The sequence below is a fragment of the Solanum stenotomum genome, chromosome 2, assembly GCF_019186545.1.
Source record: "Solanum stenotomum isolate F172 chromosome 2, ASM1918654v1, whole genome shotgun sequence".
Classification (NCBI taxonomy): Eukaryota; Viridiplantae; Streptophyta; class Magnoliopsida; order Solanales; family Solanaceae; genus Solanum; species Solanum stenotomum.
In genome coordinates, this window is record NC_064283.1 from 31,946,180 (window position 1) to 31,967,890 (window position 21,711).

The 21,711-nt window shown below is 35.0% G+C and overlaps 1 protein-coding gene across 2 annotated transcripts; it reads left to right on the forward strand.

Moving 5' to 3' along the window:
* Positions 1-1,320: 1,320 nt before the first annotated feature.
* Positions 1,321-20,980, forward strand: LOC125855295 (peptide chain release factor PrfB1, chloroplastic). Of its 2 annotated transcripts, none has more exons than XM_049535006.1 (7): positions 1,321-1,642; positions 1,941-2,012; positions 4,648-4,868; positions 5,415-5,618; positions 11,051-11,266; positions 19,811-19,997; positions 20,550-20,980. In XM_049535006.1, exons 1-7 carry the CDS (start codon positions 1,429-1,431, stop codon positions 20,852-20,854), a joined length of 1,419 nt encoding a protein of 472 aa, XP_049390963.1. In that variant the 5' UTR covers positions 1,321-1,428; the 3' UTR covers positions 20,855-20,980. The 2 variants fall into 2 exon arrangements, with proteins under 2 accessions (XP_049390963.1, XP_049390964.1); XM_049535007.1 differs by having other exon boundaries at positions 1,343-1,642; positions 1,950-2,012.
* Positions 20,981-21,711: the final 731 nt, after the last annotated feature.

Below are 21,711 nucleotides of genomic sequence, written 5' to 3' on the forward strand. Positions count from 1 at the left end.
TTATAGCTGTATAAAGTTGAGTAAAATGGTGAAGAAGAATCCAACAAGTGTGATACTACTCTGTTCCTGTATAAAAATGGAATTGAAGCGATTGGCAATCTTATAAACGTAGGAGAAATTGATTGAGAAAAAACAATCTTAGAAAGGAAGGGTTCCGAGTTTTGTTTATTAGGTGGATTTGGGACGTGTTTATTAATTGGGTCGGGTTTAATTAATAATGAGTAGGTTTATAAATTATATTAATAAATTAAATTATAACCAATAGTTGAGCGCCACGTATTTAAAAAAAATATTTAAGTAGTGTAAATTTAAAATACATACGTGGTCAATTTTGTACCAAAGGGGGATGACAAGGGTATTTTGGAGCCAATAGGTGAATGGATGGTAATTTTTTACCATTTTCAATACTTTGAGGGTATTTTAGGCCCTTTTCCGTATTTTAAAAAATAACATAAAAAGTACTAAAAATTATAATAATTAATAATTTTAAAATACTGAAAATATTATAAATTTTGATTGAGTCTTAAAATTCTATTAGTGCACATAGATTAAGACAATGAAAATAACATATATTATTTAAAAAATTATAAATCACAATAATTAATAATTTAATAATTATAAAAAAAATTAATTGACAATTCCATTTGTATGGTATAAAAGTTACATCTCTCCCATTATATGATTTACTTTTCTTTTTACACTTTGTTTGGATCATTGTTACCCATTGTATTGTATTGTATCGTTACTATATTTATAATGTTTGTTTTGATTGTTATTTAAAATGTGTTGTATTGTATTGTTAAATTTCGTTGTTATGTAACAATGAAAACCTCCATTTTATGGAACAACCAATTTGGTGTGTTTCCATTGTTACTTAATTTCTTTTTCCAATTATATCTTTACATAATATTTCATAATATTATTTTACCCTTTACCTTATATTATTTAATTCTAGTCAAATCTCCTACCATAGAATAATTAAGGATATTTTAGTAAATTTATAAATTACAATACAATACGATACAATCAAACCAAACAATAAAAATGTTATTAAATAGAGTACAACCATACAATACAGAACAATAGAGTACAATACAATACAATACATTATGAAACAATGAGTAACAATGATTCAAACAAAGTGTTAGTCAATTTAAAACAAAATCACAGATTTTTATATTTAGTAATAATTTAATTTTAAAATGTCTATTTTATTATTACGAAATGATAACTTATTTTAGACCATAAAATTTCAAAAGTTTATTTTTATTTTATAAATTTTGTATTAATTTAAAGTAACAGATATAAATTGAGACGAGAGAGGAGAGAGCTGGTGGTTTGGGAGTTATGGATTAGTCGACAAATTGTTCCATACACTTTATCTCTTTTCAAGGCAGAGACAGGTGGAGACAGCTTCTTTCTCCAGCCATGGAGATTGTGGTTCAAAGTTCAGTTGGTCAATATTCGAAACCCTTCTACAGCTTAGCTAGAAACCGAATAATGGCAGCATCAGTTCCAATTACAAGAGTTAAAGCAATGGATAGGAGAAGAGAGGGAATTTCACAACTCACTTCTCATTCTTTTTTTCCTGCTATTAGGAGAATAAGAGCAATGCATAGGAGCATCACTTCTTCTCCAACGGGTATCTACTTTTTTGTTCCTGCAACTCCCTCGTCTTAGAGATTTTGTTACTTTACCTTTATCGATTGTAAACTATATGTAACTTTAATTTTCAAAATTCCACTAACGATGAGTTTATGTACTTCTTAAAATTGGTGTAAATTGGGATGGAAGGAGTAATTCTGAGTTTTGAATTATTAATTGTCACCTAGCTTCTCAGAAATATAGTAGTTTGTGCCTTTAATTTGCTACTATTTGTATTTATCAGAAAAAAATAATAACTGTGCTTACTATGTGGTGTTCCATTAATTCCATTGAAGGTGATACAGTTTCTTTTGCAACACCTGAGGTGGGAGTTAGCAATACTGAAACACGTGAATGGGCGATGCAAGGTAAATTTATACAAATCCAAAATGATGTTATTTCAGCCTTAAAGAAATAGTATGATGAACGCTTGAAATTTTCTTTTAATAATTTTGATAAGAAATTTTGGTTATATTGGATCGTTGTACTCATTAACGTCCGAGGAGCATTCTGAACTTCCTTGTGGCTTTCTTGCATTTTGTATTATGTTTTATTTTGGATAATGGTGGTCTCTGGGCAACTTGTGTACACCTCGACTAATTCCACACGTGACACCTGCATTTTGTCTTATGTGTCTTGTCTGGATTTTGAATGAACTTTTAAGTACAGACATAATGTTTGGACCATGGAAACAAAACAATGTGTTATGGTGAAGTATCTATGCTTAGCTGTATCTAGATTTTTACTTCAGTAGTATTTACATGTATGTTCTTCATTTGTAGTGGTTGTGTGGCCATGCTTTTGTAACTTTGTGAGAATATGTCCTAGAAGAACTGCACACCTGACACCTTAATAGCAAGGCATTATGTATTTACCCATACTGTGCTGTTATACTCTTGTTACTGAACTTGACAAGGGGCTATAAGACTGTAAATGTGTTTCTCCATCCTACCATTCCACATCAACACCTTTAAGAAGGTTGCACATTCAGAAGTCTTTGTTTCAGCAACTAGTTGAATATTCTATGGAGTATGAAGGGAACTGTAATCCCATGAAACCTGTACCGACAGATCAACTTTAAGGAAATGAAAAGTTCTATTGTCAACTTTGTAATAAATTTTGCGTTTCTTTTAGATTATAAGTACCAATATTTTGGTGGAGTGATACCTAAAATTTTTGCAAGTGCAATATTACCGTGCAACCATTGCCATAAACCCAGGCAGCCTTCATAGGAAAAAAGGGAATTGCCAACTATTTGAAAGAAATGGAATGAATGGGACCTTAAGAAAATAACATGAAGGTGGTGGCTCAGGGGGTGTTAAAGCTAAGATGCTAGGGCTCCTTATAACAGAGAAGATGTCAAACATTAATGTTATAAAGGTTGTTTTTGTTCTTGAGGAGAAGGGGTCATGATTGATGAGGATGGCAAAACAAATGTGTCTGGGTGGAGGTGTGATGCTGAAAGAATGGTATTTGAGGAAATGGAGATACATAATGTTGAAGCAAATCTGTGATTTCCTTGTTTTTGATGGGTCGATGTAGGGGTGGTAAAATGGGTAAAATATATGGTTATCCGTTTAATTCAACCATATCATCAATCATAAAATATGGGTAACTCATGGGTATCCACCAATTACACTCTCCTTATAGTTTGTAACGATGTAGAAACCTATAAAAAGTACACTTATTAAGGGTGTGTTTGGTATGAAGAAAAAATATTTTTGAAAAGTAATTTCAAATTTTCTTATTTTGATTGACTTAAATGTTTTGGAAATATTTAAGTGGTTTATGTTTCTCTAATTTAAGAAAAATGATTTCCGTACATAAAGTAGGGGGAAAAATTTAAAACTTTTTTTTAAATCACGAAATAATTTTTCAGAACTTTCCTTAATCCTCACCACTTAAAACTGGTCCGGGATCCGACTTCCGACCCCGACTCGAGACCCAAAGATTGACCTCCCAACCTCGATTCAGGACCACTAATTTTCCAAAAAAATATATTCTAGAAAAAAATGAAAAAATATTTTCCTTCATACCAAATACACACTAAAAGGAGAAAAAGAATAAGAGAAAAATCTTGTAATTTGAAAGTATTTATTTCTTTACATAATAAGAAGCAAAGTCGAGTCGGATATTCTATCAATTTTCACCTAACTAATTTTGACCAACCCATATCCGACTCTACCAGCCCATTTGCCACCTCTAGTTGAATGTTTGTAGTTTGGCATATGTGTGTACCTTACTTTTTATATTGTAGTTCATTTTGTTAATTCCAAGTGAGCCATCTATTTATTTTTTGCTAGTAAGGAGTTATACGAATAGTTTATTCATTTAATTTTTTTTTAATTAATAAAATTGAACTTTTTGTTACCTTTCTCAGAAAACAAAATATTTCCAAGGGATTTTTTCATAGGTGAAACCATGTGCTTCAACAAAGTGTACACTTCAAACAATGACGTGCAAAGTAATCCCAACGAAAAGCAATTGGTTCTTTGAATCTCAACTCCGAGGAGTTGGATTATATAGACATTATTGTATATTGGATGTTGAAATAATTTATTTTGATTATAATTTGATTATTGTATCACTAAATTTATCTATGTTTTTGTATTTTTTGAACTTTTAATATTTGTGCGCTTGTCTTCCTTGTGAGATTACGCTTTGTTTGTTGTTGTTGTGCGCTTGTCTTCAAAGAAGCATGCACTTCACTTCTTGCTTTTCGCTTCAAACTGCATGGACCTTATCACTTAATTGCGCTTTTCAATTTTAAAAGACTGCTTCTGAAATCACGTGTAGGGAAGGGACTCTTTTTAGTCATCTTTGAATGAAATTCACTTTTCTAGAAATCGAAATTCAAAGTTGTGGATGGCAAGTAGCTTCTACAGTCACAATTTTCTGGGTAGCACTTAATCTTTGTGCAATCTTCTGCTGAACTTTTCATGTTTTTTGGAGTATTTGGCTCCTTAAGTGTTGGAGTGTTTGTACTGTTTTATATGGCCACAGATTTCTATACTTTAAGGAAGGATGTAGAAACTGTCTTAGAGCGTGTTCAGGAGATCAGAGCTGCTGCTGGTCTAAAGCAATTACAGGAAGATCTTGCTGCTTTAGAAGCAGCAGCTGCTGATAGCTCTCTCTGGGATGATCGTGCTAAAGCTCAGGAAACACTTCAGGCTTTGACTGATTGCAAAGACAAATTAAAGCTTCTCCGTGACTTCAAGACACAGGTACCTATACTTTCCTTCAAAGAGAGATGGAGAGCAGAAAACACTTGTACTATGTTGTTTCCTTGTTAACATCAAAACTCATTTTTCCATTTTTGCTGAAACATCTTTGTACTATAATAGTCTTGCACTGGAGGTCCTATTTTATCTTGCGAGGCGTATGTCACCTTTAACTTTGATTTGTCTTTGCAGTAAATGGTTAATGGTTCAAGGACATTTAAGAATCCAGTGGTTACCAATCTTATTCTTCTGGAGAATCTCCTTCATTTCCCCTAAATACCTCCTTCTGTCCATAGTTTGGAATATTGATTAAAAATAAAGAGGAAGATAATAGAGTGGACAGATGTCCATTTGAAAGATTTAAAAAAAAACATTTTTTCCCCTTTGATGTGCAATCAAAAAATTTGCAAAGCTTTTCTGTTTGGGGCACTTCTAGAATTTTCTTCTAGTCCTTGAAAACATCTCAGGTATCTCACCACGTATTTAGATATTTATTCATAAATCAGTGTCAGTACGACAGTGACAATTCAGTAATTCACACTTCCACAGGCTGATGATGCAGAAACAATAGTTAAGCTCACTGAGGAGATGGACTCAATTGATTCAGTGCTTCTTCAAGAGGCCTCTGGTATCATAAAGGAATTGAACAAGGCACTGGATCGTTTTGAGTTGACTCAACTTCTTTCAGGCCCCTATGATAAAGAAGGTGCAGTGATTACTATCACAGCTGGTGCGGGCGGCACTGATGCACAGGTAATGCTGGATCTGTAGCAAGGGGCAAGGTCTATTGATTTTTTTTCTTGATAACCTCGGTGCTTGGGTCAGTTTTCGCGCATCTCGACTAATTCAACGGGATATGTGCCGCCAAATACTAGGTAATCTGTCCACCAATGCTAAGGCTAGTGTTGCTTAATTGAGTGAAAACTAGGAAAAGAACAAAAGAAAACTTATGAATATGAAGGAATAAACTAGTAAAAGGGAACGAAGAACTAGAAAGAAGAGAGCTTATGAATAGGAGCGGAAATGTATGTCCTATTTCACTGCAATTAAAACTTACATTTATAATATAACATTAACTTCAAATACCTAAATATCAGCACAAAATCTGCTGAAAATAAACAAACTCCTAACAACTAGGAAAAGAAGTTATCTCAAGAAAACTAATTTACTGCAGTAAATAAATAAAGCTGCAGTCCTAAAACATACCATCTAACACTCCTTGCTTTAGGATCTGCACATTCCTAGTTTCTTTCTGAAAAACTCAAACTTGCCGAGGGGAAGGAGCTTGGTGAAAATGTCAGCAACCTGCTTATCACTTTTGCAGTAAAGAAGCTTCACTTCTCCATGAAAAATAACTTAACATTGAAATGTGTTATGTATGTTTAGGGAATGATCGATTCACAGGCGATATATAAATTCAACTCGTTAAAGGGAGGCTGAAACCTTAGAGTTCATTAAAAGAGAACTCCGATCTCTTCAACTCTTCAAAAGGAGACTGAAATCTTAGAGTTCAATGGAAGAGAGAACTCTAATCTCTTGTGTTTTGTTGAAATATGATTTCTGATTTATTCCTCAAAAGCCTCTTTAAATAGGAGTCTTATTACATCAATAGGAAGTCTAATTCTTATGAAAGTAGGAGACCTAAATCCTATTCCTGTTACGACCCAAGGTAGACCCTAGGTGTAACATGGCATATAAGACCTCGAGAGGCCCCATACAAGCCACTAAGCATACATCGTACAAGATAATAGAAATCAAAGATTTAAAAGACACTATCAAAACATACAGTTTTGTAAAACGAGCGGAAGTCTAACAATGTTTCAAAGCCATCTAGTACAAAAGAGTAATTGGGACATAACCCGTACATCAAGATCAAAACTAAAATGTAAAGACAGTATGAAATAAAGGCTTGGTCCTCGGAACATGAGGACTCACCAATCTTTAACTTCTACTAAGAGATCCTTAGCAACGGAGGTGCGAATTTGGAGCGTCGGACCCTACATTTGGGGATAATGTAGGCAAGAGTATGCGTTAGTACAAATATGTACCAAGTATGATAGCAATGCATAGAGATAAATCATGATAAAGGGACATTTTGTGATATGCAATGACCAAGCTAAAACACGATAATAAAGAGTTAGAAAACATACGTCATAAAACATGGTCAATGCAAGTAGACATCATCTTAAAACACATGTGAGATACTTCTTGAAGTAACCTTGATTCATTAATGTGGGAGGATTACCTATAGCCGACATGTAAAACCATGTGAGTTATTAACATGGAATCCGGTGTCTACCCCACACCGATAAGAGGTGTTCTCACTTGCCAAGGTAAGAACCATGAACTTTCTAGCTTACGTGGATCCACTAACTAATGTCTATCTAGACAACCTATGATGGCGCATAGTTTTTGGGACACGGGTAATCGCCACTTGTCCACTCGGTACTAAGTATACCTCCCACGGAATATTCATTAGTCTTATTCATCTTTTCTTTAAGGGACTTGGGTAATCGCCTCTTGTCCTTATCTCATGTGACATGGGTAATCGCCTCTTGTCTTTTGTTAGAGGGCATGGGTAATCGCCACTTGCCTCATCATTAGAATAACTCCTTAACTTTGATTCATTTTAGGTGAGAAGACCTTTCAACATTAGAATCCTTTATGTAAGAAATCCTTTCACAACAATCAACAACAACAACATATATGCTTTACTCTCAAAGCAACTTACATGAAATGGACATCTCTACTTTATGCCAATTTTCTCTGTTTGAGGTTGATAGACCTTATATGCTTTGGAAATAGTACTATAGCCTATAAAGTTGCCAGGAACTGCGTTCTTATCAAGTTTATATCTTTTAACCTGGGCACATAACAGAAACACAAGCAGCCAAAAATCCTAAAAAATTGCAATGAGGTCATGACCATACCATACTTTATATGGTGTTTTATCCTCTACTGCTCTAGAAGGAAGTTTGTTTTGCAAAAAAAATAAAATAGCAGTGCTAGTGGCCTCTGCCTAGAACATTTTTGGTAGATATTTCTCATATATCATGCACCTAGTCATCTCTATTATACTTTGGTTTTTCCTCTCACTGACTCCATTTTGTTGTGGACTATAAGACAGTTAGTTGATGTTCTATACCAGCTTTGTCACAAAATATTTTTAACTACTCTGAAGTGTACTCTTTCCCATTATCATAATTCAGACCTTAAAGTCTAAATTGTGTAGCCACTTTGATTTTCCACCTTTGCTTTAAACTTCCAAAACACATCAGCTACTTCTGACTTGAATTTAAGAAAAAAAATCCAAGTCAATCCTATTAGATGATAAAAAATACAATGTAGTTGTTAAGAAGTCTCACATCAATAGAGGAATGGGAAATTGATCTCCTTATATGAACTTGGACAAACCTTCCCTCATGAGCTAGTTTTTGGGGTTGAGTTAGGCGTATGTGTCATATCTTTACAGTAGTAAAGACTACCATTCAATGATGGTGTTCTGTGAGGTCCACGCATATCTGTATGTATGAATGAGCTGAAGCTTTCTTGATGGTCTCCAAGTTGTTTTTGGAAAGGGGTACCTGTTCATCTTGCCAAGTAAACAAGCTTATCACTGATTTTGTATTCTTGGTAGATCATTCACAAGTTTCTTTCTTTGCATGAACATCATACCTTGATGATGAAAATGACCCATTCTTATATGCCAAACTTCTGTAGAGTTGTCTGACATAATAAAAGCTATCTGATCTTCTTCCAAAGGTTCTTGCCCTCCATTTTGACCTTGAATACTTCATGACCTGATGGATCTTCTATCACACAAGCCTTTTTTTTTTTTAAAGAACATGTTGAATGCTTTCTCCATTAGGCATTGATTGACCAACACTGATCAGGTTCCGATCAAGGTCTTGGACATACAAAATATCTATGATAAACTTAGATCTAGAGCAACTTGTAATGGCTATGGTGGCAACACTCAGCATTGTAAATTTTAACTTTCTTTGTCTCCGTGTTCCTTAACTCTTTGAACAACTTTTTATCAGATGTCATGTGGTTAGAACAATCATTATCAGTTAACCAACCAACTTTGACTTGAATCAAGGCATGTGAAACTGGTTGCAAAAAAAGAGTTGATCTTCTTCTTTTTAATCAACAACTTGAGCTTCAACTTCAGGCTGCTGAATTTTGGCTTTGCATATTACAACTTCATGACCCTGTGAATTGCAGTTGTTGCATTTTGCATCAGGTCTCCTCCAACATAAAGGAGGGTAGTTAGCCTCTTGCTTTTAGTAAAATTCTCACTATTTTGTCCTTGTATCTTCTTGTTCTGCTTCTTCTTGTTTCTTCCATCTTCTTAATGTTTGACTAGTAGGGCTCCTTCAACAACTCCTTCCGGTCTCATTACACGGCGTTGCTCTTGTGCTTGAAAAGCACTTAAGAGCTCTGCTAATATAATTTTGGACAAGTCCTTAGTATTTTCTAAGGTTGTAACAGTAGCCTCAAATCTTTTAGGTACCGTTAGAAGGACTTTCTCAACGATCCTTGAATCGTTAAAAATGGAACCCAACAATCTGACACGATTTGCTATGTTAAGAAGTTGATCAGAATACTCCTTTATGGTTTCACTTCCTTTCATCCTTTGCAACTCAAACTCATGTACCAAATTTAGCACTTGCATTCCACGAATCCTTTCATCTCCTTCATACTCAGTCTTGAGATAACCCCATACCTCTTTTGCTGACTTCAGGGACATGATACGAAAAAAACGGTGGATGAAACTGCAGTTTGCAACATGCCTTTGCCTTTGATTTCATGATTTTCTCTCTCCTTGTGATGTTTGATCTGCGCCATCGTGGGATTGTTTGGTAAGGGAACAATCTCTTAATCATCTTCTACAGCCTCCCAGGGATCCAAAGCTTCTAGCTATGTCTGCATTCTAACGGCCCAGATTTGATAACTTTCTCCATTGAAAAATAACTTGTTTCTCCGTCCATGGAATGCAGTGAAACAGATTAATGAATACACATAGGTCCCTCAAGAATAAAATGCTCTAATACCAACTATTGTTTAATTGAGTGAAAACTAGAATAAGAACAATTGAAGACTTATGAATATGAAGGAATAAAGATAGTAAAAAGGAATGAAGAACTAGAAAGAACAGAGCTTATGAATAGTTGTGGAAAAGTACGATTTATTTCACTGCAATTAAGACTTACATTATAATAAAACATTTATTTCAAAAAATAAAACATTAACTTCAAATACCTAAATATTAGCACAAAATCTGCTAAAAATAAACGAACTCCTAAAGACTAGGAGAAAAAATTATCTCAAGAAAACTAATTTACTGTAGTAAATTATTAAAGTTGTAGTCCTAAAACATAGCAACTAACAGATAGGACAGATGGGAAGAAATCAGCTAATGTTTCTATCTTTGTTGGGATTTGTATCTGAGACCTCATGGTTCTCAATTCACTTCATTGACCACTAGGCCATACCCTTGGATACTAGGTCTATTGATTTTAGGACATGGAAGTGTGAATGTTTGTGCATATGAACCCGGATGATTAAAAATTTCATACTCGTTCACATTTTTCATGAACTTCATCATGGGTGTTCACCTGAGGCGGTGAGATAGTTTTCGATACATTCTGCCAAGTGTCAGTGTTATTTCATATAAGCTGATCATGATAATGCTGTAATGAATTTTATAGAGCCAGAAAAGTTTTAGGTGCCTTGCTACAGTGTAGAATTTCATTCTTTGCTGTGATCATTAACTATCATTGTCCATACAGATTTCAACTCAGTATGTCTATTTCTATTTAAAAGCCTTTTTATATGATCGAACAGATGATTTAAATGTTTTTGAGCTTACAGTTTGCTCATGACGGAGATCTCAAATAAAACATGATATGACATATTATTTTTTATTATTCATCTCTTCAAAAAGAATCAAACAAAAAAAAAGATATGATGTGGAGTAGACATGATTGAAGCTCTCTAACAATTTGTATATTTTTCTTTGAAACCTTATCTTACTTTTTTCTCATTACAGGTTTGGTCCATCTATTCTCTACTAGTCCTGTTTCATCAGAAAGTTTTCAAGTCTTCAAAAACTTGCAAAATCAGTGTCACAATTTTCATTACCTCTTTTACATAGAATATTTTGATTAATTCCAGTGCAGGATTGGGCTGACATGCTTCTCAGGATGTATGTGAGATGGGCAGAAAAGCAGCGCTATAAAACGAAAGTTGTTGAGAAGTCTGTGGGAGAAGAAGCTGGGATTAAGTCAGCCACTGTTGAAATTGATGGACGGTATGCATATGGCTACCTGTCTGGGGAGAAAGGAACCCACAGGATTGTTCGACAGTCTCCCTTCAACTCTAAAGGCCTTCGTCAGGTTATATATCTTTATGTGATAACACTCTTTTGGGCCTCCTTATATTCTGTATTTTCTAGATACTCACACATATATGAAAGACTTCGTATGAGTTTGAGTGGGCTACTTCACACCAAAAGTCCCTAAGCATGATATCATACCGTGTGAGCTTGCTTACATTGTCAGTCCCAAGTCGGAATAAAGGGTGAGAACTAGCGTAAAAAGCCAGTTCATGATGAATTCTCACAATAGTATCATTGGGACATACTCATCAAGGAACACATTACATCGCCACCTGGATGTGATGAAAAATAAGCTAGTGATTCTGTCAAATTACCAATTGGATGTGACGGAGTATGAACTGCGGTTTCTGCATCAGTGGTGGCCTGGTGGGTACGAGTAAAGAGGTTAGTACTGCCGCATCAACACCTTGATGTAGTACAACATAGGAAAGGGTCCCATGTCATGGACAAATCTAGGTAAAGAAGCTAGTATGGCCACATCCTGGATATGGTAAAAATAGGGAAGGGTTTCTGCATGATCAACTGATGAGGGTAGGAAAGCTAGTCCAAGAGAGTTGAGCTTGAGTAGATAGCTGGAACATAGGCTTTTTGATTGGAAAGTCGATGGAATTAGTAGATACCTTAAAAAGGAGGAAAGCTATATTGCATAACTACATGAAACTAAATGGTCAGGGCAAAAGGTTAGAGAGATGGCAACTTTGAGAAATATAGGAAAAGAATATTATTGAATTGTTGTTGTGTCTACATTATTACATTGAGACCCTATTTATAGACCCTAGAATACAATCCTTTACCAAGTAGGATACTATTTAGTATTCCTATATCTATTTCTATTCCTATTCCTATTCTAATAGGATTGTATAAACCTATTCCTATTCTAACACTCCCCCTCAAGCTAAGTGCATACAATTCATGTACCTAGCTTGTTACAAATGTAATTAACACGAGGACCGATGAGGGGCTTGGTGAGATATCTGCAAGTTGATCACTCGACTTCACAAAATTGACAGTCAATCTCAATGTGTTTGTCTTCTCATTAAATACTGGATTTGATGCATAATGTCAGTCAATCTCAATGTGTTTAATCTTCTCATGAAATACTGAATTTGATGCATAATGCCGATAAAACAGAGTGATAAAATTACAACGTTGAACTTCCCAAACCTAACTTGCAAAGACTGTTTCAGACCATAGAGTGACTCACATAATCAACATACAAGGCTACTAAACTCCCCTGAGCAACAAAGTGCTCAAAATCTAGTATAAAGTATATGGATCATGTTGGAATCAATAGATGAGTCGATATTAAACAAGTCACCGAAAAATTGGCCGAAACATGCTCATATGCCGGAGTATTAGATTTGATGGCTAAAAGTGGTCACAATCTAAGAAATAAAATTATATGGGTAGGGTCGGAATGATGTCACGACCCAACTAGAAAATAAAAATTATATAGGATAGTTCAAATTGATGGAACGACCCCATTGAAAAAGAGAAATAATATGGGTAAGGTCGGAATGATGGCACGACCCTACTAAAAAAGAAAAAATTATACGGGTAGGGTTGGAATGATGGCACAACCCTATGCAAATCAGATTTGAGGAGTCACCGGAAAGACGAATGGAACTATGCAAATCAAATATGAGGAGTCACTGAAAAGACACATGGTACTATGCAACTCAGAAATGAGAAAATAGTTCAGAAAAAATCCACGGTACTACGCAAATTAAATATGAGAAGTAGTCGGTAGAGATGCACAGTGCTACACAATAAGATATGCAAAAAAAGGTAGTCACCGGAAGGATGGCACGGTGCTACACAAATTAAATATGAAAAAGTAGTCACCGGAATGATGGCACGGTGCTACACAAATTAAATATGAAAAGTAGTCACCGGGATGATGCACGGTGACCCAACTTTTGCTAACATAATCGTTGACCGGACGGGCTGCATATATGGATAATAGCCGCCCGCCGGCAGCGGAAGCTCTTTGATTTTCTACCAAGATTGTAGAGGCTCTGATACCATGTGAGAAATATGGAAAAAGAATATTTTTGAATTGTTGTTGTGTCTACATTATTACATTGAGACCCTATTTATAGACCCTAGAATACAATCCTTTACCAAGTAGGATACTATTTAGTATTCCTATATCTATTTCTATTCCTATTCCTATTCTAATAGGATTGTATAAACCTATTCTTGTTTTAATAGCAACATAAGCGATAAATTATGGTATTGTGGGTTAGAGAAAAATAGTAATGCGGTGGGAGCTATTGTAGAACAAGAACTTAAGGATTAAGGTTGTTTGGATACTATTATTTCATCAAGTCTTGCATGCGTGAATGAGAACACTTAATGTCATTAGTGCCTATGCTCTGCCAATAGGATTAGATGCAGAAGCTAAACCTAATTTTTTGTCAAGATATGGATACCTTGGTTCAAGTGAATCCAAGCAACATATAAGGTAAAGACTGTGACGGTTCTGAACATGTAGAATTGTCCATGGGGGATATGGTTATGGTACTAGGGGTGATGAAAGAAAGGATACTCGTGAGTTCATCCTAGCTTATGGTTTAGTTGTAGCAAACACATTTTAAAAAGGGATATTCTCGCCTGATAACATTAAATAGCAGGGTAATCATAGTCAAATAAACTTTATCCATTCTAAAAGACGTGATAGAACCACATGTCCGAGGGTTGGAATTGAAGACTGCTAACCAATTAGCGTTTCAAAAAAAAACTATAGGAGGAGGGAACATTGACTTATAGGGGGACACTGACATCCAGTGGAAATCCAATTGTAGTAAGAAAGTAGAAAATGATGTGTTAGGCAAGTCTAAAGATAGGACTTCAACCACAAGAATCCTAGTGTTAGTATAAGGAGATACTAAGAGTTATTAGAGCTAAAGAAAGTGTTATAGGAAGTTATCAGACGAAAAAGAGGAAGTTGTTGAATAGTATAAGAGCGCTAAGAGGAAACTTAAGCTTAAGAATATTATTAGTAAAAATCTAGGGAAAAACTAGATGGATTGTACCAAATGTTAAGGTCACAAGAATGAGAGAATGACATGTTTAAACTATCATGGTTAAGAGAGAAGAAGCGTAGAGACTTAAACAAGTGTACATAATGAGATCAATGGAGAGATGCTGTTTTGATCAATTGTTCAACTCGAACAACGATTATAACATTTTGGATCTCTATATATTTGTACACAATATAAGCTTTAGCCACTCATAGAATTAGGCCATAGAGGTAAAAAATGCATTGAAAAATATGAACTGGAAAAGTCTGGTCCAATGGTGTCTCTATAGAAATTTGTGAGTTGCTCGGAAAAGTTGGTGTAGGATTACTAACCAAGCATTTTTAATGTTGTACTAGGAAGTGATAGAGTAACTTGATTTATATTTTATAAGAATAGAGGAGATATTTGAAATTGTACGAACTATTGTGACATTAAATTTATGAGTCATATGAACTTTGTAAAGGATTGACAGAGCGGCATATTGACACCACATGTTAGGTCTAGGGAGGGTTGTGTATACGAAGCCTTACCCCTACTTACCTTTTGAAGGTAGAGAGGTTGTTTCCGATACACCATCAGCTCAAGTAAAGCATATCAAACAACAAATTCTTGCTTAGATTGATGGAAATTTATTTAGAAAGGCAAAAAGATCCACTCTTTGTGTTTATTGACATGAAGAAGGGATATGATTGGGCACCACAAAAGGTCTTCTGGTGAGTGTTGGGTGTTGGAGAAGGAAGGATTCATGTTTTTTTTTTGCTAACTGATACAACCAGTGAAGAAGAAGAGATTCATGCTAAACATATAAATACTATTAAAATACATGTATGAAGGAGTCTTCACTAGTGTGAGAACAATAGTGGGAGATACAAAGGAGTTTTCCATAGTTATGGTCCATGGGTTCATGCCAGGGATTGACATTGAGAATGTACTTGTTTACCCTAGTTATGGATAACCTAATCAACACAATACTAGATGAAGTTCATGTGTATCGTATTTGTTGATGATATTTGGCTAATTGATGAAACCAACTAGGATACTAACCAAAGGCTTGAATTATGGAGAAACACTTGAAAAAAACAAGGGTTTTAGGATAAGAGACTAAATATATGTGTTGCGAGTTTAGTCAGCATAAGAAGAGTGAAGTTGAGGTGAGATTATTGGGGGGGGGGGGGGTGATACCTAAGTGTAAACTCGTTCCAAGAAAATGGAATGATGGACAAAGATGTGCCACAGAGAATAAAATTTGATGGTTGAAATGGAGAAGCAACAACATACCTTGTGTAATCCCACAAGTGGGGTCTTGAGAGGGTGGTGTGTATGTAACTTTACCTCTACCTTGTGAGAGAGGTTGTTTTCAATAGACCCTAGGTTCCAGTAAAACAAATCAAAATCAGTGAGAAGAGGAAATACAATAGTGAAAAAGCCATGTACAAATTATAATGGAGAAAAGAACAACAACAACAAATAACAGGAAATAATAAATTCAAAGAATAAGATAGTAGGAGAGTGATAATAATAATGATGATAAGAAAAACTAGCAACACTTGATACTTACTAACATTCTGCCCTAATTCTCAACCTCCATATACTTCTATCTAGGATAATGTCCTCGGTAAGCTGCAGACGTGTCATGTCCTGACTAATCACCTTTTTCCAATATTTCTTTGGTTGACATCTACCTCTCCTCCGGCCCACCATAGCTAATGTGTCACACATCCTCAATGGAGCATTTGTGCATCTACTCTTCACATGCCTAAACCATTTCAGCCTCAACTCTCTCACCTTGTCTACAACATAGGACACTCCCATCTTGTCCCATAAATCTTCGTTCCTAATCCTAACTTTCCTACTGTGCCCACACATCCATCTCAATATCCTCATTTTTGTTACTCTCATCTTCTGGAAGTGCTAGTTCTTGATCTGTCAACTCTTCGCCCCAAACAATATAGCTGGTCTAAATACCTTCAAGTCTTAATGGCTCATTCTTATCGCACAACACACAAGATGTGAGCCTGTATTTCATGCATCCACCCCACTCCAATACGATGTGTAACATCATCGTCAATCTCTCCATTCCCTTGGATTATTGACCTAAGGTACTTGAAACTTCCTCTCTTGGGGATGATTTCTGTAACAGTCCTCACCTCCACATCTTCCTTGTGAGTTACATCATTGAATTTGCACTCCAAGTACTCTATCTTAGTCCTCTTGTCTCCAAACCTTCAGCCTATCATTAACATCGCCTAAGTGTTAATAGGGTATTATTATGTGATAAAATGATGCCTATGAAAATGAAAGGTAAGTTCTATAAACCTATTATAATACCAACAATATATGGAAGTAAATGTTGGGCCACTTTAGTCCAACATATCCACAAGATGAGTGCCACAAAGATGAAGATGGTAAGATGAATATGTGGTCATATAACATTAGACAAGATTAAAGATCATGTTCACCAGAAGGTGCAAGTAGCACATATTACGGATACGATGAGATAAGGTCTAGTCTTAGATAGTCTGGTCATATCTGGCATTGATCTATTGATACACTGATCTAGAAGTGTGAAGCAGATGAGGTGGATCTAAAATTACACGAGACTTGCCTCGAAAGACCTACAATCTCTTGTAATCCATGCAGACTCAGCAAAAAATAAGACACAATTGAAGAAAAAGATTTATATAGTTGATACCAATTAATATGGAGTATATTTTAGTCATGTTGCACATCTACTTTAGGTCCTCCGCTTTCTAGGGGTCTTTTATCTCTTTCGCAGATTTTATGCTATTAAAAAAATAGGTGGAATAAATCAACGACCCCTTTAATTTGCTAGTTAATTTCATTGTGACACTTGAACTATGACTTGTTAGCCGAACACATGATAAAATGTTCTTATTAGACATTTCTAACTCAAAATTTTGGAAAAGCTTATGCGCATGTTCTTACACTCCCATTATGAAATTAACTTTACCACTTAAAATATGTCACCTCCTGTTGTGATACGCATTAGTCTCCAGCAGCCGTTAAACCTTAAGCTTGTTTTAATTGATGTTGATGTGTATAATTGAAGGAGGAGACATATTTTATGTAATTAAGTAATCTTTGTACTGGGCACTTGTGTACTTGTGCAAAAACTTTTTCAAAATATGATCCAAAAGTGTCTAATAGAAACACTTTATCAGGTGTGCAAGTACTCATATTCATGTGCTCAATTGGAACAAACAATTGTTCGAGTGTCTAAGTGAAATTTATCGGCAAGTTTATGTACATAATTTACTCTTAGTATACTCTTTCCTGATTTTCATTAGGGGTTTTCAAAGTATTCAACCTATTAAGTATGGTAAGAAGAAAGTATGGACAATTTCTAGTTCTCATTATTTTTATCCTACATAATGTTGGTGTGGGATGCATTTAAATGGAGAATTGTGGTCAGTTAGGATTTATATAGCCGACCTCAACTTATTTGGGATTAAGGCGTAATAGTTGTTGGTTGTTTTATCCTTAATTGTAGCACCAGGTGAGCTATTTACTATTTAGAAGCAACGTGGCCCAACAGTCCAAGCTTATTTCTCTTGTGCTCCCTTTGTTGTTTGCAACATGTTTGAGTAGTTTCTCTTTCCTAAAATTTAAGTAACAATTTGCCAAGTGGATACGTTCTGAGGTAACTTCAAAGGGTTGATTTATTTTCCTTCCATGAGTTTGTTGTGAAACAAGGGAAAAGGTAGTTCTCCATATCTGATATCTTCCCAGAACTCTGACTACTTGTCTTGAATATCATTTGATAGTTATTGCAGAGAAAAGGGAAGATAGTGATCTTTTTTTTCTATTTAATATTGGATTATTAATTCAGTCAAAAGTGTAACCAAAGAAAAAATTCTAGATCCTAATAGCATTTCTATGAAAGACACCGACAATATTTGAATAAGCATTTAAACATATTTCAGAAGTACCAGTCGGTGACTGTTTTCTGATTAGATAGTACTCCCTCTTTATCATTTTATATGATGGTATATGATCAAAGTATGGAATTTAAGATGTTAATGTGACATATATATTATATTAATGACGGTGAAATAAAAATATCAAAGTAATGGTTGAAAGGTATTGATATGGAAAACATTACATCAAAGTTTATAAGTTGAGTAATTTAATAAATTTGAATTATTAAAAGTTATACGATAATAGAATGATGCCAAACAATTGGGAAGTACCCAAATTAAAAAAAGAAGAAAATGGTCATGTAAATAGAATTGGAAGGAGTATATTTAGAGTAAACTCTCTGCATAATCTTGAGAGACATTGCTGCAAATGAAACTTGGGAAGCTATCTCTGATGGGAGAAAATGGTTATGCTTGCTTCTTTATGGTACAAGTTACCTGATTGTATAATAAGAAGGAACACTTGAAAAAATTCAGAGTATGACAAAAGAAAAAGTAATCTAGGGAGAAAATGGGTTTGCTTGCTTCTTTATGGTCCAACAAGCAAAGAACATTGATGGGGATATTAGGAGGGAAAAAGGCGATCTCACATCTAGAGGGGGAGCAAAGATTTTGTTTGCTTCTTTATGGTCCAAAGAGCAAGAGCTTGTATGGGTTTATTGCGTTGATTGATCTAAAGTGCAAAATAGAAAGTATTGGTGGTTGATCGATTTGTTTCACGAGTATTTCCAGTTTCTATTCTTTTATTTTCTTTGGGCATAATCTCCCTGTAATTGCTGTAGCCTAATTGTCATTCCATGGGGACTTTGGAGATTTTCCCCCTTCCCCTCGCTTGTCTGGTGAGGGTTCATTGCTGAATGTGGCAAGTTGTGTAGAATGTCTTGTCTTTAGCTTAAATGGTCACATAATGATGCACATTTTTTCCTGATGTAGTTCAATAAATGAGCTTTGATTTTATTCAAAATATGCTCATTTTGATTTTAAAAAATACCCCGTCCTCCCATTTTGTAAATTAGATTTCTTGAAAGTGTGAAAGTTGCATCAAATGGTTTTATTGGTGAGTGGTGCCAAATATGTTTACAGTTTTTTTTTCTTTCTAACGCTTTTCTTCGCTAAAGCTCATGCTTTAATTGCGCTTGTGCTTAAAACTTAAACAGATTTTGGCACTTTTGTGCATTCCGCTTTTGAAAACTCTCTTTTCAGTTTGTCCCGAAAAGAATTTTGCCTCTCTATTTTTAGAAACAAGTTAACTTTAAAAAGTTCATTCTAACCTAAAAAACTAAACCTGCTTTTAGAGTGCAGACACCTTAGCACTTTGACGCCTACACTAAAGTGCCAATTAAGCCAGATGAAGCGCACAAGCTGGTTTTCATCAAGTTCCAAGGTTTAAGCGTGCTTTAAATGAGCCTTTAAGAACACTAGTGAAAAATGAGCAATGTATCATTGTTTCATTAACCACTTTATTCTGATACCGTGCATCTTAGTATGATATATCTGTTTTTCTATCTTCATAGCAAAAGAATCTTGTCATTTTCATACATAGACAATACATAAATTTTTGAAGTGGCCACTGTGCAGACAAGCTTCACTGGCATTGAAGTTATGCCTCTTCTTCCTGAAGACTCAACAAATGTTGAAATTCCCGAAGAAGACTTGGATATCAGCTTTACAAGAGCAGGTGGAAAGGGAGGTCAAAATGTTAACAAGGTTGAGACTGCAGTTCGCATCACTCATATTCCCACTGGTGTAGCCGTTCGCTGTACAGGTTCTTCTTTGAAACCTTTTTTTCTTTATTATATTATGTGCACATCTGTAGCGAAGAAGTTTGTTCCGGCTTTGAGATGGAGTGGCCTTTTTGGGTCTAGTGGATAAGTGTTTGATCTTTCTGAATTCTGACATAGATTGACATATGGACTCACAGAGATTAGAGTTGTAAAGTTGTTATAAGCCCAATAAACTATCATATTTGCTCTTAGCTCGTTATGTTTTTGTTCACTTCCCATCCTTTGCTCTTCTTTCTCTTGTTAGATTTTGAACTATGGTTAAAGCATTAATTTTCTTGTCTGAAATTCTTGCCATCAAGTATTTCCTGATGTACTACTATTAATCACAAAACCTATTATAATATTCTAGCTGCTGCTGAAGTAGACATGGAATCTTAGTGGAAGAACAATACAAACAAACACGATCAAATGTACGGAATAGACCAAAAATCATCTTCTTTTTTTCCCTAGATGTATAGCTTATACTACAGGGCTAAGGTGTGGCTTATTTGGAATTGATGTGTGATACTAATAATATAGCTTCACAATTGCAGAGGAGAGGTCACAGCTAGCAAATAAGATTAAAGCTCTAAGCAGATTGAAGGCAAAATTATTGGTGATTGCAGAGGAACAAAGGGAATCTGAAATAAAGCAAATAAGAGGAGACACGGTGAAGGCGGAATGGGGCCAGCAAATAAGAAACTATGTCTTCCATCCTTACAAGCTAGTAAAAGATGTAAGGACTGCTTATGAAACTTCTGATATCACTTCTGTGATGGATGGTGAGTTAGATCCTTTTATCAAAGCCTACCTTAAGCACAAGTACAGTTTGGCTGCAAACCCTAGTGGACTCACTTGATTATTTGTATTCTAAAATTATGTAAATGAATCACTACAACATCTTTAATGTTGTTATTACCTTGTATTTGAGATTTGTTTGTGTCTAAATTATCATAAATTAAGAGATTTTGATCCCATGTTTCAATATTGTGTTTTTAGTTAAATAGTATACAAGTGAACCTACGGAAAATGTGGGACAAGTGTCAAAACTTGACATTCTCATTCCTAGGTATTTGAGGTTATGTTCAGAGACACTACCACAAAAGCGGTATGCCCACAACCAACAAAAGGTGACTCTTGTCAAATTTTATACTTCAAATATAAACTTTTCTATTTTTTCAGACTTAGCAAAATTGTCAACCTTAATGATACCTATACAGTATATAATACTGATTTTGTATCAATTATGCAAAATTAGTTGGGGTATATAGTTTAATCATTTAGTGTGGTATGAATGTAAAGGGGTATATGTTTGTAATTATTTTGTTTTTATGGAGTATTTAGTTTCCCTAAAAAAAATCAGCTGATCCACATGAGTAAAAAGACAAGAATAAGAATGGCAAAAACAATAATTAAAAATCGGAAAGAATTTCGAAATTACCATTGAGTGAAAGGCGAGAGAGCGCTAATATTTTAATCAATAATGGTGTTGTACTCATTGGGGAAAGAAGATACCTGCCTCTATCTCAATAGCTTTCAAAACTGAGTGATTTGATCAGCTTGCATCGAAAGATCGTCTAAAGCTAGCCCTTGCTATCGGTCCAACCAAGGGCACCCCTTCCTAGTCCGCTTAGTCGGTTGAAGGACAAAAGTAACTTTTTGAAAGGCCTCACACGCCTAAAGCGTTTGTATTACACGCAATTTGAATAAAAATGT